Consider the following 16,756-nt stretch of genomic DNA (forward strand, 5'->3'; position numbering starts at 1 on the left):
CTAGTAATAATAATAATACTTATACTATATTAATAATTCTAATACTATTATAGTAATTAATACTAATACTGAAGCAAAGGACTTTTAATTTGAAAGGGTCACAATTTCTAATGTGATGCTGACAAGAGTTTTACTAACTTTCTTATAATTAACTGAACTAAATACAATTTTATTTGTATTTCTTGTTTTTAAGGTTCCCACACATACTCATGGACACAGTTTCAAAACTTTTCCATGACTTTTCAAGCACCCATAATTAAAAAAACAAAAATATTTTTTTTATCTAAAATATCAGAATTAAACTGTATTCAAACATAATGTCAGTTAGCTGGCATGAAGGGCGAGACTAAATGTGAGGAGAAAATGAAGAAACATACATGATGGCATACAAAACGTGCAGATCAACGCATATATGAGCTATGTTATGTCAACTGCTTTAGAAAATCAATTTGCTATTATTTTACATTACACGCAAGCTTATTCATGCAAAATTACTGTAACATTTCAATACTCACAACAAAATTTCATTACTTTTCCAAAACTTTCAATGATTTTAACTAATTCCATGATTTTTACAGGTCTGATGGTTCTGATTGTGAAATTCCATGACTTTTCCATGTTTTCCATGACTGTTGAAACTCCGTTGCTTGTAAAATCAATGTACTTTAATAATCTGTGATGTAATTTCGTCAGGTGTGATCCACGTCATCTTGTCTTTATCACCTTTGATATATTGTTGGACTTTCTGTCCTGGTGGCAGTCCTGCTCTTCTGCCTCTCCTTCTTTTTGCCACAAACAAACAAACACTTTCCATTTCTGAAATCAGCTGATAAAATCTCTGTTTCATGTTGTGAGTGTATAGTGATGGAAGCACGAGTTGTGTGTGAACAGAGTGCACTTAAATAGTTATCTTTTGGTGGACGGTTGGCCTGGTGGTAATATTTGGCCTACTGATCCTTCATCAGGGATTTTCACTGTGGACAGACAACAACACACTGTCACTTAGCGCGCACGCACACGCACACACACACACACACACACACACACACACACATACACACACACACACACACACACACACACACACACACACAATCACAGGCCAGGTAGTTCTTCATGTACAGCTGGTTGTTCTCCTGCTGGCCTTTACACTTTCTCTTTCTACAGGAAAAAACAAAGAGCTCATGTTACCACCGTGTAAAACTGTGAAAAACAACATATTATAGAGAAAAATGTGAAGATTAGCAGAAGACATTAACCTTGTCTGTACTGTGTCATTTAAAAAAATAAATAAATAAAAGAGATCGATTATATTTGCACAAATCATGAAACAGCGAAAAAAAAAAAAGAAAGAAAAGAAAGTATTTTTTGACCAAAACTGACCAGAGAAAACTTACTTTGAACTGGAGGTGTTTAGAGGAGGAGCAACAGAGACAAAAAGAGTGAAACCCTCTGCTGTCTCCTCGTACAACATCTCTCCATCCTGCACACATATAGAGAGACATATAAGGACATTAGATAATAGAAAGACTGTGTGTGACATTTTAAACAGAAGCTTGATAGCTGTGCGTATTCATGTGTGTGTGTGTTTGCATTTATGTGTGTGTTTCTTACAGCTCTCAAACACAACAAAGCCTCTGGCCTTCAGAGAGACTCTCTACCTCATGCTTGAACTGGAGACACAAACACACAGAAAACACGTGATGAGACAAATGCATCTGACCAGAGTGTGTCTGGATTTCCCCCTCCTTTACATTATGACACACAGGTAGCTGTTGAGGGTCACAGGGGTCAGTTTACGCCTGTAAAAGCCAGCTGCAAAAAGCAGAACAAGGGTTGAGTTAATGCATTCATGCAAAATCAAACCATCTCTGAGGCACTGAGAGGAAGAAGGAAGCACAGAAAAGTTAAATTCTGTGATATGCTGAGTGAACCTCATCCACAGTCGCTAAACCGGGGTCTTACAGTGTGTGTGGCAGCAGCAGGGAAACCAAAGGCTGTTGCCGTCAGAAGGTCGCTGACAGGCCGCTGATACGGCAGGCACCGTCTAGAGAGAGGGGAGGTTAACCAGTTATGATACACACACTCATCATACAATTTCATAAACCAACACATTTCTTTCCTGCATGTAACCACATGATCGTTACTGTTAACAGACACATAAAAACACAGTAATGTAAATCTACTTTATCAGACTATCCAGTCAAAATCATATATCACATATCCCTGTGCGTGCACACAGATTCTGTTAGCATCTGTGTATCATCCTCGAGTATTTAAATCTTTACTAAATCATCTGTATGATAATAAGGAGCCAACATCAATTCAAGCAATAATCAGAGGTTTATCAGAAGGACGGGAGAGTCACCTTCACCATGAAACTACTGCATTTTATTGTCTGGTTTCTTCTCTAGAAAAGTGTTGAAGCAGAACAAAGTTTGACAGCTTCACTACAGCGAGATCTCTTGAATCATTACTTTTGAATTACGATGAATCGGAAGTTATGAAATGTATCAGTCAGCAGAGCCTCACAGATAACACATTAAAGTTAAAAAAAATCTATAAACTTCCATCCATAAACAGTGAAATTGTTTGAAATCAAACCAGTTTAATTAAAAAATCACAAGGTGCAGTTATCTATTATGATCCTTTACAGCTGAGATATTCTACTTATCAAATCTTGCATTGACACCAGACCATGAAAAAAATAAGCAATATATTTAAGTTATTCATCATACAAAACAATTTGGGTGTGGATACAAGCATATGTTGAGTCACTCATTTCCTGATTTTTCTTTTTAAATATCAATATAAATTAAATATTTTTGAATGATCTTAGTGCTGATAAAAACAAGAAATTTCAAGGCATCAATTTGGAGTTAAATAACTTGATATATTTGTCATAGGAAAAAGTTAGTGTTGTAAAGAGGAAAAAAGTAAATCTTAAAAAAAATAAATAAATAAAACAAAAACATTATATCTTAAAGGTTGCATAACTCTTTAGTGTGCAGAGATATATAAAAGGCTACGCGTACAAGACATGTCCATCATCGCACAGCAGGTGGCAGTAATCTACCATAACATGTTTCCAACTACAGCTGAACAGAAAAGAAGAATGCTGCATTTAAAAGTAAATATTATTCAAAATGGTAAAGAGTTGTTGGGAATAGATGCATAAAAACCTGATAGGAAAATTAAAATGTTACATTTTGGATGTCATGGGAATGATGAAAAGAATGGATCCAGAATTGACAATAAAAATCATACTTTTTCGTTCTCAGGTCAGGTTTCAAACTGTATCTCTCTCTTAATATTTCAATGCAGAGTGGTGTATGAAAAAAAAACAAATAAAGTAATGTTGCTATTAGGTTTTTATTGTTTTCCATGCAGTAAATTTGCTATATGGACCATAAAACAACAAAACATGATTTTTAAATTGTACGATGACAAAGATAAATATTTGGTCCTTATTCCACCCGATAGTTAAAAAAACAATAACAATCAGACGCTCTCCACTCCCCCCGACACATGATGTCAAAGCTTAACGGACACACTGAGCTAAATATACAACCACTGTCCACTCACCTCAATAAAAGGATATATTATTTTTTGGTATGAAACAAACCTGTAGTAGTAGGCTACTTCATACAAGAAATGCGCCGTACATCATTTATATAATAGTGTATGCAGCAACATCAGTAAAAAGTCTGCAATTAAGTTCAACTACAAATGCTCCGTATTACAGCTCTGCTTAAGATTATTAATGATTCACATGCGTATCACTCGAGGGTATCGCGTAACAGACAACGGAGCAAGTAACAAACGACGTAAATGGTAAGTACGTCCTTGTGATTAAAAAAACAAAACGAACTTTTTTGGCATGCGATTTGTCTAAATTTTGCAAATTTAGCATGTAAAAGTTGGGCTTAAGGCTGCAGATGAGTAGTACCAAAACACCCGATACTCTACAGATTTTCAAATTCATTACATCTTTAACCCTGTAACTCCTTTCAACGACATGTTAAGAGAACATAGCTTAAGTATGATTTCGTTCAAACAGGCCTTTCCTTTGGCAAATATAAACTCTGAATGCTTTAAGATGGTTATTTAGCATAAACTCAACATTATAGACCAATACAAAGGAATGCAAGGGAAAAGTGTCGCATTACAACTTAACAGCTAAACCACCTGAACGGCTCTGAAGTATGATTGTCAGTCTCATGTAGAAAAGTAGTGCCAATAGATGAGCTTTTAATTAACCCTGTCATGATCGATCCTGTCTTACCGAAGCCTAATATGGTAAACCTACAGTGTTTGTGCAGGCGTGATCGTCCTTCATCTGTACCGTGATGCCAGATGTCATGCTAAAAGCTTTTGGACAGAGCAAAGCCCACAAGTGTGATATTGTTGATTTGTCAAAGTTCAAAGATCACTGAGCTGATGGGGCGTCTCCTGCAGGCACTGATGGTCTGGTCCTCTTTGCAGCGTTTTCCTCCACAGCAAAAGTGTAGTTATACTGAAAAAAAAACCAAAAAAAAAACCAGAGCTCACAGAGTGAGTATATTCTTTGTCTTAAAAATGTGATGTTCTAAATTTAAAGGCCCAGTGTGAGGATTTTCAGGGATATGTTGGCAGAAATGGAATTTAACATAATAAGTATGTTTTCTTTAGTGTATAATCACCCAAAAATAACACTTGTAATATTTTTGTAACCTTAGCGTGAGCTTGTAGCAGCCATGATTTAATTTATAAAAGAGAGTTTTTTGTAACATTAATAAAATGCAGAATGCTTTATGATTTGTATTGTTACATGTTTTTTTTTCTGTTAGTGTTTTTATTATTATTTAATATTTTTGTGACTGTAGTTTTTGTGAGCGTTGGGTCACATGGACATGCACAGTAACACTCATAACCTATATGAGCATTCACCAGTGATGGGTGAATGGGTTACTGTATTTTTTGTTTTTATTCTTTGTTTGCTGGGATTATTTTTAAAATAGGTTTGTGCATGTTAGAATAATTCCTCTTCATGAAAAAGTTTATCGTATTTTTCTGATCTCTAAAAATCTTTTTTGATGGAATTTTGCACAAGTAAACTAGACTTGGTCTGAGCCTTTCAGCAACTTTTAGTTTGTTTCCTGCAGTTGCTGGAGAGCTGTTTATGTCTAAATAGGGAGCAGGTCCTTGACCATGGAGTCCACCACACTGCACCACCATGTTTCTACAGTAGCACAGAAAGGACACACTCACAAAAAACACACAAGTGTTTTTCTGGTTTAAATAACTGGGTCCATTTGCTTTGGAGAGGAAGAGACCTCTGCAAACAACTGCTAAAAAGCACAATGGACACTGAAGGAAATCTAACCAGTAGTTCATGATCCTATCCACCAGATGCCACTTAAGAATCACAGGCTGAAACTGCGAGTCAGGTGTGACCCTACCTCATTTTCAATGTCTTGGAGAGACTTTATACGAATGTTGTTTAGCTGAGAGTTCAGCTGAAGAGCCTGGGAGAGAGAGATGGCAAAGAGAAAGTCATGTCAGGCTTGAGGAGAGAACGACAAAATGTGAGATAAAGTGAGGCAAAACACAGTTTGCAATAAAAAAAATCAATCACTATAGTATTGTTGAAAATGTCAAACGTACCGTGCCGTTTGCCTGGATATCAAACTTTGGGTGAAGGCTAAAGGGAACTCCATCCAGAGCTGCAGAGAGTGAACACGGGGAATAGTTAAGTGCGATGCCTGCAGTGAGAAATAGTTTCCTGTGTATGAGGACAGACTTTGAGTACCTGTGATTCCCTGGATACTGCTGTCAGCAGGTTTGTCCAAGTTGTCCTTGCTGTGGAGGCTGTGTCGTCTCTGACTCAGTTTATTATGCGGCACAGGAGGAGGGGGATTACTGTGGAGACGAACAGATACATATTTATGCCAAGAGAGAAACAAACTGCTATGCTGTGGAGTTATAAAACCAAGTTTGCCATTATTTTAACTTTTTTTTTTATAAGTGACATAAAATTATGATTTTCTCTATCTCAGGCTGTTTTTTTTCATTTGAACTGGCTGAATTTGAACACCGGTGCACCATGAGAGCTGCAGCATTTTCCCCAATAAATGATGACAAGCACTAATTTGTGAATTTTTCAAGTGCACTCTAGGCCCTCATAAATTAGGCATGAAATAAGCGCTGTACCTGGGTCTGAGGGGCAGAAGAGCAGACTGCTGATCCAGTGAGAGAGAGCGGAGGTCCAGGCTGACACTGCGGGGCTTGGCTTGGGGCATAGGGCTTGAAAAATGGCCCTTTCTGCACCACAGCACATAGCCATGGACATCTCTGGGGAAAAGGCACATTTCATGACTTATTAGAAACTGTGAAACTGTGAAAAAAAGTCATTTCCTGAGACAGACCACTGAATTTAGGTTCTGTATTTATGAAATGCCTTGATGAAACAGGTGCAAGTCAAATGTTTGTACATGTGAATGCTACTAACCCCACGTATGTGTAGTGCTGCAACATCATTTTGCTTTTGGCCGTCACTTTGATATCCAACACAGCTGTGTCCACACTGCCCACTGGGACGACACGTACACACACCCGTTTCTTTTTCCAAACAGAGGCCTCTGAACACACACACACACACACAAATATAGAAAATGTCCATCAGACTGCAACGTAAATCAGCAGCGAGTAAATAAGACATAAAATATCAGGACTGTATCAGCTCTGGGGAATGTGTAAACATCTGTGCGAGTGTGTGTGCGTGTGTGTGTGTGTGTGTGCTCTCTTTGTGAGGACCAGAGCAGGATTTTAGCTTTCAACCATTGTAGTGAGGACATCTGTCTATTCTGAGGACATTTTGGCCAGTCCTCACTTCATCAGAGGATTGTTTGAGGGTAGGACTAGAGTTGCAGTGGTATGAGCCTTTCATTATGTGATTACTGCCTCAGAAAATATCGTGGCATCACGGTAATACTGAATTATTATTATTATCAGTTCTGATGACCCTCAAATTAAAGTAGACAGAACATTTTTTGGGTTGAACAAAGATTTATAACTATACCTGGCACTTTAAACCATTAAAAAATGCTAGTTTGTGTATAAAGTCTCCCTTTTTAAAATAACTAAAATAACGGTGACATTCTCCGTCTAGTTTGTTTTTTCCCCCCGATTCCATAGATAAGGAAATGTACAAAGTATGAAAATCATCAATCTTCTTAACACGGTATACCTTGAAACCGCTGTACCACTGCAACCCCAGTTAAGACTCACTACTCAGGTTAAAGTTAAATTAAATTCAGGTCTGGGTAAGAAATGGTGTCAGGCAGATAAATGTGATGGTGAAGGTTAAGAGCTCGGTACAATTCGCTCATCCCTCGTATAAGAAGATAAAAATATGAGTGTGTATGTGCTTACTTGCTTCGAGATGCTCTGCTATGTAGCAATAACCATGAGGAATAGAGTCCTTTTCTGAAATAAGCTGAATGTCTGACACTACCATACCACCCGCCAGGTCCTACAGAGAGACAGTAAATTAATGAAAGACAGAATGGACAAGAGCAAAGAAACAACAGCTGGCCAGAAACATACATGATGTATTGTAGTATTGCACAGGTAATGTGGTTATGATACTATTATTAAAGGTATGGAAGTAAATCTGTGATCTCCATCTGTTACCTTGCTGTAGCAGAGGTAATACCCAGACTTCATCGCAAAGCTGCGTGTAAAGTTCGCTGCTGCTCCGTCCTCTGTGATGCTGATCTGTAGGGGGACAGAGAGATTTGAGAAGACAAAAAAGGGGACATTCAGACAAATCGACTTCATCTTCTTCAGACTTGACTACTGTAAATCCTTCCTCTATAGCGTCAATCAAAAATCATTCTCTTTTAAAGCTCGTCTGGGTTTGGCCCCGGGCTATATTACAAAATTACCGAGCCCATGTGAGCCAGCTCGAGGCTTAAAACTAAAGGTGACTGTGCCTTCAGGGCCCCACGGCTTTGGAACGACCTGCCCGAAGAGATAAGCCGTGCAGAATCAGTGACTTCTTAAAACCCATTTTTATAGACTTGCTTTTATGTGATGTAGTCTTTTAATTTTATCTTGTAATTAATCATTTAACTCATCTTTTAATTCTGTCTTGATCCTGCTTATTATTATCATTATTATTAATGTTCTGTGTCTACTAACTTTTTTTTGTTATTGTATTTTTAAAGATGTTTCCGCCTCTAATCTCCTGTCCTCCTCTTGTCTGGCTTTGTTCAGCATTACTGACGAACTTCAATTGTTTTATTAACTCTGGAGTTTATTGCTTTGGCTTTGCTTTGCTTGTCAAAGCACTTTGTAAACCATGTTTTTAAATGTTTTAAATTAACTTATTATTATTATGATCATACTATTATAGAAGTTGGGCTTTTGACTCAAATGTGACACTTAATTTAACTATAATTTAACTACAACTTTCGGGTTGTCTTTAGCAAGGCATTACTTGAGGATTCATCCTGGCCAAAAGAACAAAAGTGTGGGTGTCGTGTGCTGTTCCTGTAGCTATTAATTAGAAGCAGCCAGTGTTTGGTCCACTTGAAGATAAGATGACAAAAGTTAATAGCTAGGTCAAACACTGAGTTTAAATACACAGCCATTGGGTACAACTATGACAAAAATTATAATTAAATAGCTGGTCATGATGCTATTCATTATCGTGTTCAAGTCACACAGTAGACCAAACAAACTCAGCTGCTACCCCCCCCAAAAGGAAGTTTACAGTCAGTGGAAGTCACTTTTAAACAACCACTCTGCTTCTAAAGGTCAGGTTTGAAGCTCAGCAAAACCCTTAAATTGTACCTCTAAATATTTAACTCTGTTACTGGAGCTTTTGCCACTTTCTTAGTATTTGACCCTGCAAACATACTGTATATTCTGACCTCTCTATACTTAGACAGACTGAAACAATACGACCGGTGACATTTGTGTCCCATCCATGCATGATACAGTATGTGTTCGTTTCACTCTTCCTTTCATTGTTTTTTTTTTCTAATTAGCATTTTTTTTAAAAACATAAATCCTGCCAAACTATTATAGAAGTTGCACTTTTGACTCAAATATGACACTTAATTTAACTTGAAGACTTCTTTGTTACAAGCAGACACTGGAATCTTATTTCTATTTAAATAATCTGTTAATTGCTTTTAACTCGATGAAGCCCATTTAAAAATACAGTTGCTCCTATAGTCACTGACCTAAAGGAAACAGATCATATCACCATTAAAATAGCATTTCCAGTTACCTGTAAGTTTTGTTTTTAAGACTTTACTTCTGAAGCAATGACTGGTATTGACTCACAAAAACTGTTTGTGGTCACTATTGAGTGGAACAAATACACTACCTGGGTCCTATTTATTTTGTAGGTTATTAAAAAATAATTTGACATTGTTACTTCAGTGGCAGTAATATACTATTTTATATGGACAAATGTAAGATCTGTATCTAGTATAGCAAGAATATATACCAGAGTGAAATCTTTGGGGCAAGTGCTGCTGTTGGAGGTCCACGCTACTGCTGTGATTGGCCGGACTACCCCATGCTCCATCACAGACATCTGGGGAGGAGATAAAGAAAAAGCACAGTAAACAAGGATAGTACAGGCGTATAATATAAATAATGGCTGAGGCAAACATAAATGACAGAGCAAAACATACACAATCTTCTCAATCTTCTCATTACCAGAGGAGGTTTTTCTACAAATTACACAACTGTGATAGCAAAGACTGTCGTTAACTGTCATTTTTCGTGTGTGTGTGTGTGTGTGTGTGTGTGTGTTCTCTCTTTGGGAATGATTGGCATTGTGAACCAACTTGTTGTGTCCATGTGACGAAAAGTGAGAACTCATGAAGGTAAACAGGCTCACATTCACTCTAAGAATTCATGTTATCCCTAGGCTATATTGTCTAGGACAGAGAGATCCTGTTCAGTCTGAACAGTCTTGTTATCTCTATATATTCAAGGACACAGAGAAACTATTCAGTGCAAGAGTTTATCCCTAACCTCTGCAGTGAAATGGAAGTTCATCCTGAGTTCTGCATTTAATAAGATGTTTTTAGTTTAATAGTGCCTTCACCAAGCCCACCAGTTCTGGTAGAAGGTAGGAGTGGCTGATTTGGATAAAATCCTCAGTAAGCATGTAATTTTATATCACAATATTAATACGTTTTGTAATATATTACATTTTTTGTTAGATAAACAGGCAACAGTGTCTGTTTTTTGTAAATCAAGAAAATTACACACCTGACAAATTGAAGTACTGCCTTAAATTAATATGAAAATCAAATTTAAACAAACCTGCTATCGGATTTGAAGCATTGCCAACAAAGGCCTATCATTACATCTAGGTAGGACGAGGCGATATGGGAAAAAAGAAAAAGGGAAGCATCTCTATGTTTTGGACCAAATATCTTGATGATGAGTATTGGTGCTTTCATAAATTACTTATGCAATAAAACTTCTGATGAATAAGTCATCAGTCATATGAGTATAATGATTAAGTGGGTAAAGGCACATAATAAAACAGAACAGTCTGGTAAGTTCAGAGAGTCACATCACTTTACTGTAATGCAGCCAAAAAAAAAAAAAAAAAACAAAAAAAACCCAGAAAAAGACAACACTTATGGCATTAGCCAAAATCTGAGACAATACCTAATCTCATATCTGGTATTTACATATCAGTATATTGCCAAGCCTTACATCCAGAGATATTTGAGAGAGAGTTATCGCAACATTAGTGGTAAAATCCCTGATGGTAGACACATTGTACATATTATTATACTGCATATCCCTAGTAGAGGTCAGTAAACCTGATCCCTTTTTGGTTTAATCTAGAGATTTCTTCCCCGGGCCGTGATTAAACATTTCACAAATGAAAAATGTCCCCTTTACAAATGTTTGAAATTTCATTAACAATCAGATGCCAAGGGGCTGACTATTGGCGTCAATCTTCACGAGATAAAGCAGACACAAAGAGTTAAATAGCCTAGAGATTAAGAAAATGAGATTACTAATAAATTAACAAAACGTTCAAATGCCACAAACTAATGAAACCATTAAGGTGAAAGTTAAATATTAAAGGAACTTTTTTTCTTAGCGAAATTTTCTTACGTAATAGTAATTGCTATTGTCTAAACTCTATTTTGGTGTCGGGGTGGTAAATCAATACATGCAGGTATCTTAAACCAATCCCTGCTTAATTATGACAGTTTTATTGCCTTACCAACAATTTTGACATCAGCGTTATCATACACATATTGTTCCCATCAAATTAGCGTGCACTGCAAGAGTTATTCGTAATTACAGCAGAGCAAACTCTAAATAAAGACTGGGTCTGAGTCAATTTCCACGTAGTGTGATGACAAGCAGAGCTTCACTTACAATAGCAGCTCCTGTTCCATTGACAAAACTTCGCTCCCTTTTGTTCAAATTTAGCTTAATTGCGTTTAATTCATGAGTCGACGAATGAAATAATGAAAATACACACTTACTCTGTCTCTGTGTTGACTTCTGTCCCTTCGAGGTAACACAGTTTGGCAGGTAAACAACTTTTTAGTCAACAGCCGAAGTTTCTTGGTCTTCTGCGTAAAAGCAGGAAGTGCTGAATCCATTCTGACTTCAACTCCCATCAGACATCGGGGTAAAACGTCAGCAGAGTTTAAATGCTGTCTCGAGTCTGGCGGAGAGATGGCAGCATTACCGCATGCATAGAAACAGCCTGTTATCCAATTTCTAAGCATATTGAAAATGCTTCACCATTGCTAACGGTGTACATGAACCATTGTGTTCAATATCGTGCATTTTTTAGACGATTAAGGGAGAAATAAACATTTAGCCTATTTCAGCTTGTTTGTTGTTGTCAGCAACAAACAGGGGGACTTCAAATTTGGTCACTAAAAATTATATATGATAGCATTAATCATAAGCAGGTACAACAATACAGGAGCATATTCAAATATGAACCCCTAATCCACATCTAACTACATTTATGTAGGCAGAAGCCCCTTTTGATAGATATTTGTACTTGAATATAGTTAAATGTGGAGGAGGTGATTCTGACAAGTACAGATATCTATCAGAATGACAGAAAACCTGTATAAATGTGAAGTAGATTATTCTGTCAGGTACAAATATCTGTCAGAATGGACTACTGCCCTAGAAATGGAGTTAAGTGTGAAGTAGTTAATCCTGTCAGTTATAAATATCTATCAGAAGGGACTAATGTCAGTTTAATTGTAGTTAAATGCGGAGTAGATCATTCTGACTAGTACAACTAACTATCAGAATGGCCTACTACCTATATAAATGTGGAGTGGGTCACTCTGTCAAGTACAGATATCGATCAGAATGGACTCCTATCAACATGAATGTTGTTAAAGGTGAGGCAGGTTATTCTGTCAAGTACATATATCTATCAGAATGGGCTTATGCCTGTATAAATGTAGTTAAATGTGGAGTAACTCCTTTTCTCAAGTACAAGTATCTATCAGAATGAACCCCTGAATATAGAAATGTGGGGTGGGTCATTCTGGCAGGTACAAATATCTATCAGAATGGACTACTACCTTTATAGATGTAGTTTAATGTGGAGTAGGCCATTCTGACAAATACAGATATCTGTCAGAATGGCACCCAGCCTGTATAAATGTGGAGAAAGTCATGTTGAGAGGTATTAAAATAATTCAGAATGGACTACTACCTAGATAAATGTAGGTAAATGTGGAGCAGATCATTCTGACAAGCACATATATCTACCATAACAACCTACCACCTGCAAACATTGAGTTAAATGTAGCATAGGTCAGTCCGATATGAACAAATGTCTATTGCCATGTCAGAATGACCTACCACCTTTCTAAAGAGAGTTCAATGATGAGTTGGTCATTTTGTCAGGGAAAACCTATCAAAATGGCCTACCACCTGTACAAATACAGTTGTATGTAGAGTAGATCATTCGGATAGGTATAAATGTCTATCACAATGGCCTACCACCTCTCTAAATAGAGTTAAATGATGAGTTGGTGATTTTGTCAGTGACAAATATCTATTAAAATGGCCTACCATCTGCAAAAATGGATTTGAATGTAGTATAGGTCATTCTGTCAGGAACAAATGTCTATCAGAATGGCCTACCACCTGTATATATAGAGTTGAATGATGAGTTGGTCATTTGTGCGGGTCAAATATCTATCAGAATGGCTTACCACCTTTCTAAATACAGAAACAACACTGATACCATATAGAGTTATATGTGAAGTAGCTCATTCTGATAAGTACAAATGTCTATGAGAATGGCCCACCACCTGTATAAATAGAGCTCTATTAATAGTCTACTTGCCAGCAAAGTCAACCTGCATAGTATGCCTCCCCAACATGAGGAAACTGCCAGATGCTGACTTGCATATGTTGGGCATTTTGCATAATTTACCTGGTTTGTATAAACGTGCATAATCACATTTACTGACACTATTCCAGCCAGTGCTTGGCCAATTTGGGCATTATCTGGTTGGTTTGGGGGTTTCTTTGAGGATAATGAATCCATTTCTGATCAGTTGTTATAACATTTGTACAAGTGGACATATAATTCTCTCCTTATATTTTTGGACATAATTTTATTCTAAAAAACCCAACACAAAACTGTTTTTATGGCCTGTGTGTCCCACCTGGTAAACATGACTTTATTAGATGTCCTTTGCCATGCTACCTGCCTTTCTTACCAACATTTACCAACTGTGTATCAACTCAGTGTGATGGTCTGTGGATTCAAATGTCAACTTCAAGCATTGTTCTATTCATGTGTTTATAAATATGGTACCATTAATAACTACTTTGAAGTTATTTCAATTATTTAAGTTTTTTGTATAATCCTGTCAATTAAATGTCCTAAATAGTCTAAATTGAATAAAAATCAATTCAAAATCAGCCAAAATGCAGTTAAAATAGGCAGACTTCTGGTTTAAAACATAAATTTTGAATTTTGAAAATATCAGAAATGGATTCAGCATCCTCAAAACCACCCAAATCATTTCCAGCAGTGGCTGAAATATTGTCAGTATATGCTGTTATGAAATTTTATACCAATTAGGTATATTATGCAAATTGCCCAACATATGCAAGTAAGCATCCAGCGGTTTCCTAATGTTGGAGACCAATACTATGCATTTATAGCGTAAAACTCTGGGGTACTCAACATTTCTGGGTTCACAATGTGGCTCGACAGGCTGGCAAATCGACTAATTTGTTTATTAGTCGATTAGTCGATTATTAGTCGAGCTGTCCTCATAAATTTCACATGCAGGGCAACATCAATGGCACTTTACTCAGACTTCACATCTCACAATTGTATTAAAGGACAAAAATGTTAGTTGATTATGCCTGTGAGCCATGTTTTGCTTAAGTACAGCAACAAACCAACATGCAGAGCTGCCATACACCACAAGACTGGAACTGATACCTCAGTACTAGAACTAATATCAATACTAATGGCAATACTTTTGTTAATTTATAAATATGATTAAATTTGCTAATGATTATTTTGGACAACGGCATGTGGCTGTCTGTTATAGAATAGTAAATCTGCATTGTTTATTTTTTTAAGCATAAAATGTGCTGTATTGGCAGGGTCTTGTCTAATGTATATTATAGTTACTCCCTTTTTTCATGGTGACAATAGGACAAATACAGAATGTCACTAGCCTTTTCAGTGAAGGTGCTGCTTTGTCGCCAATGCTTTGTGGGGTGACACAAAATGTTATTTTCACAACAGCAGCTGCAGTGGGGTCACATCCAGACAGGCTATCGTGTCCTTGGTTCTCACTTCTCCTGAGGTGAATGTTTATGGGATGTTTGTATCTGTACTGAGTAGTCAATGAGCACAAGGAATGTAAATAATCCAGTGAAAAATTCCCCCAAAATGGTAAATCAGGACAAAGAAGTCACCTTTAACCTATGTTTGTAATTCCCACCATGCAGCAGCTGCATGCACATTAGGAATAAAGCCCTTTGATAGCTGCAGACGCTCAGACACAGACACTTCTCATAATTAACTCTAATGTGTGTGTGCATGTGTTAAACTGAGAAAAAGATACTCGACTGGAGCATCCAGAGGTGCTCAGGTCCCTGTTGGCATGGCAACATGCAGAGCAGACCATGAGGGGCTGTTGTAGGGGGAGGGTTGGAGCAGGCTGACTGCTCCATCTCTGTGAAAATAGTATGTGTTTATTCAGACCATCTATCTTTATTGGCTGATTGGCCAATTAATGAGAATGAGGCAGATGTAATCTTCTGGGACTAAAACAAAAGGGAGGAGAGGCAAATTACCAGCAAGTGCATCCGTGTGTGTCTGAATTCCTACACATCTGTGTGTTTGCTAGCTGGGGGTGCTTGCAGCTGCCTTTGTGTGAGTGATAGTAAATATGAGAGTGATGGACCACGTGAGAGAGAACAGGTTCAGACACTCTGGTACTTCCTACTCTGCTGGGAGATTCATTCATCTTTTCCCATCGCCGACAAAAATACACAGCGCTAATGTGCACACAAACACACACTGCAGACAAATACACTGAGATTACATGCACACAAACACACACCGCCGTCTCAATTACAGTGGATTGACGAGAAAAACACAACAGACAGACAGACAGACAGACGCACATACGCGCGCGCGCACACACACACACACACACACACACACACACACACACACACACACAGGGATTCCTCAGAGCCTACAGATATGAAGGAGGTGGTAGGCCCAGGGTGTGGAAGTAAGTATTCAGTTTCTTCACTTAAGTAAAATTACTAATATCACCCTGTGAAAATACTCTGTTACAAGTAAAAGTTCTGCATTGAAAATGGTAAATGTAAGTATAATTTGGAAAATGTACTTAAGAATTATAAAATCAGAAAAACACCCCAAACTTTAAAATAAAAAAGGGAAACACACACGAAATTATTTAAAAAAATAAATAAAAAGAAAATAGAATGTTCATCAGAATAGTTAGCAATTAATTTTCTGTGAATCAACTAATTGATTAATAAACTAATTGTTGCAGCTGTAATTAAACGGTTTGTTTATTAATTTTCTGACATACATTATATTTTGTAAACCCTTCTTATGTTTTTTATGCAAAATCTTAATTTGTAAAACTAAAAATGTAGTGAGGTAAAAAGTACACTATTTCCCTCTGAAATGTGGGGTAAAAGTATTAAGTAGCATGAAAATAAAATAGTGAAGTAAAGTACAAGTACCTCAAATTCATACTTAAGTACAGTACCTCAGTAAATGCACTTTGCTACATTCCAACACTTGGTCCGCCTAAGTGTATGAAAGGTATGACATAAGACCAGATACATTCACACCAGTCGTCTTATAATGTCTTGTAAAAATATAATCTTATTATAGACAACACCATACATTAGATGAGGTCACCATGAACTGGTGTACGTCAGAGATGCAGCCTAGGGACAGGGCACGCGCACACATACGCGCGCGCGCGCACACACACACACACACACACACACACACACACACACACACACTAGTATTGACAGCAACATCATCATCATCGTCGTCAACATCAACAACAACATTGTTTCCATGGCGAAATGGTTTCCTCCTCTCGCGGTTTCAACTCAAACTGCAGCATTCTCCAGAGCCCTCCGACAACTGATGGAGAGCTGCGTCAAGAAAACCAGCAAAAGGCCAAAAAGAAGCCGGAAA

General features: G+C 37.3%; 1 protein-coding gene across 1 annotated transcript; it reads right to left on the bottom strand.

Moving 5' to 3' along the window:
• Window positions 1-3,353: 3,353 nt before the first annotated feature.
• mvb12a (multivesicular body subunit 12A) lies at window positions 3,354-11,681 on the bottom strand. The gene is made up of 10 exons (XM_042485919.2): window positions 11,526-11,681; window positions 9,503-9,592; window positions 7,675-7,758; window positions 7,414-7,513; window positions 6,491-6,620; window positions 6,193-6,333; window positions 5,792-5,901; window positions 5,647-5,705; window positions 5,442-5,507; window positions 3,354-4,516 (listed from the first exon to the last, which is right to left on the bottom strand). The coding sequence occupies exons 1-10, from the start codon at window positions 11,661-11,663 to the stop codon at window positions 4,430-4,432; spliced, it is 1,005 nt and encodes a 334-aa protein (XP_042341853.1). The 5' UTR covers window positions 11,664-11,681; the 3' UTR covers window positions 3,354-4,429.
• Between the last annotated feature and the right edge of the window lie 5,075 nt (window positions 11,682-16,756).

Source organism: Plectropomus leopardus, chromosome 3, assembly GCF_026936395.1.
Source record: "Plectropomus leopardus strain MGB_pleo_1.0 chromosome 3, ASM2693639v1, whole genome shotgun sequence".
Taxonomy (NCBI): domain Eukaryota; kingdom Metazoa; phylum Chordata; class Actinopteri; order Perciformes; family Serranidae; genus Plectropomus; species Plectropomus leopardus.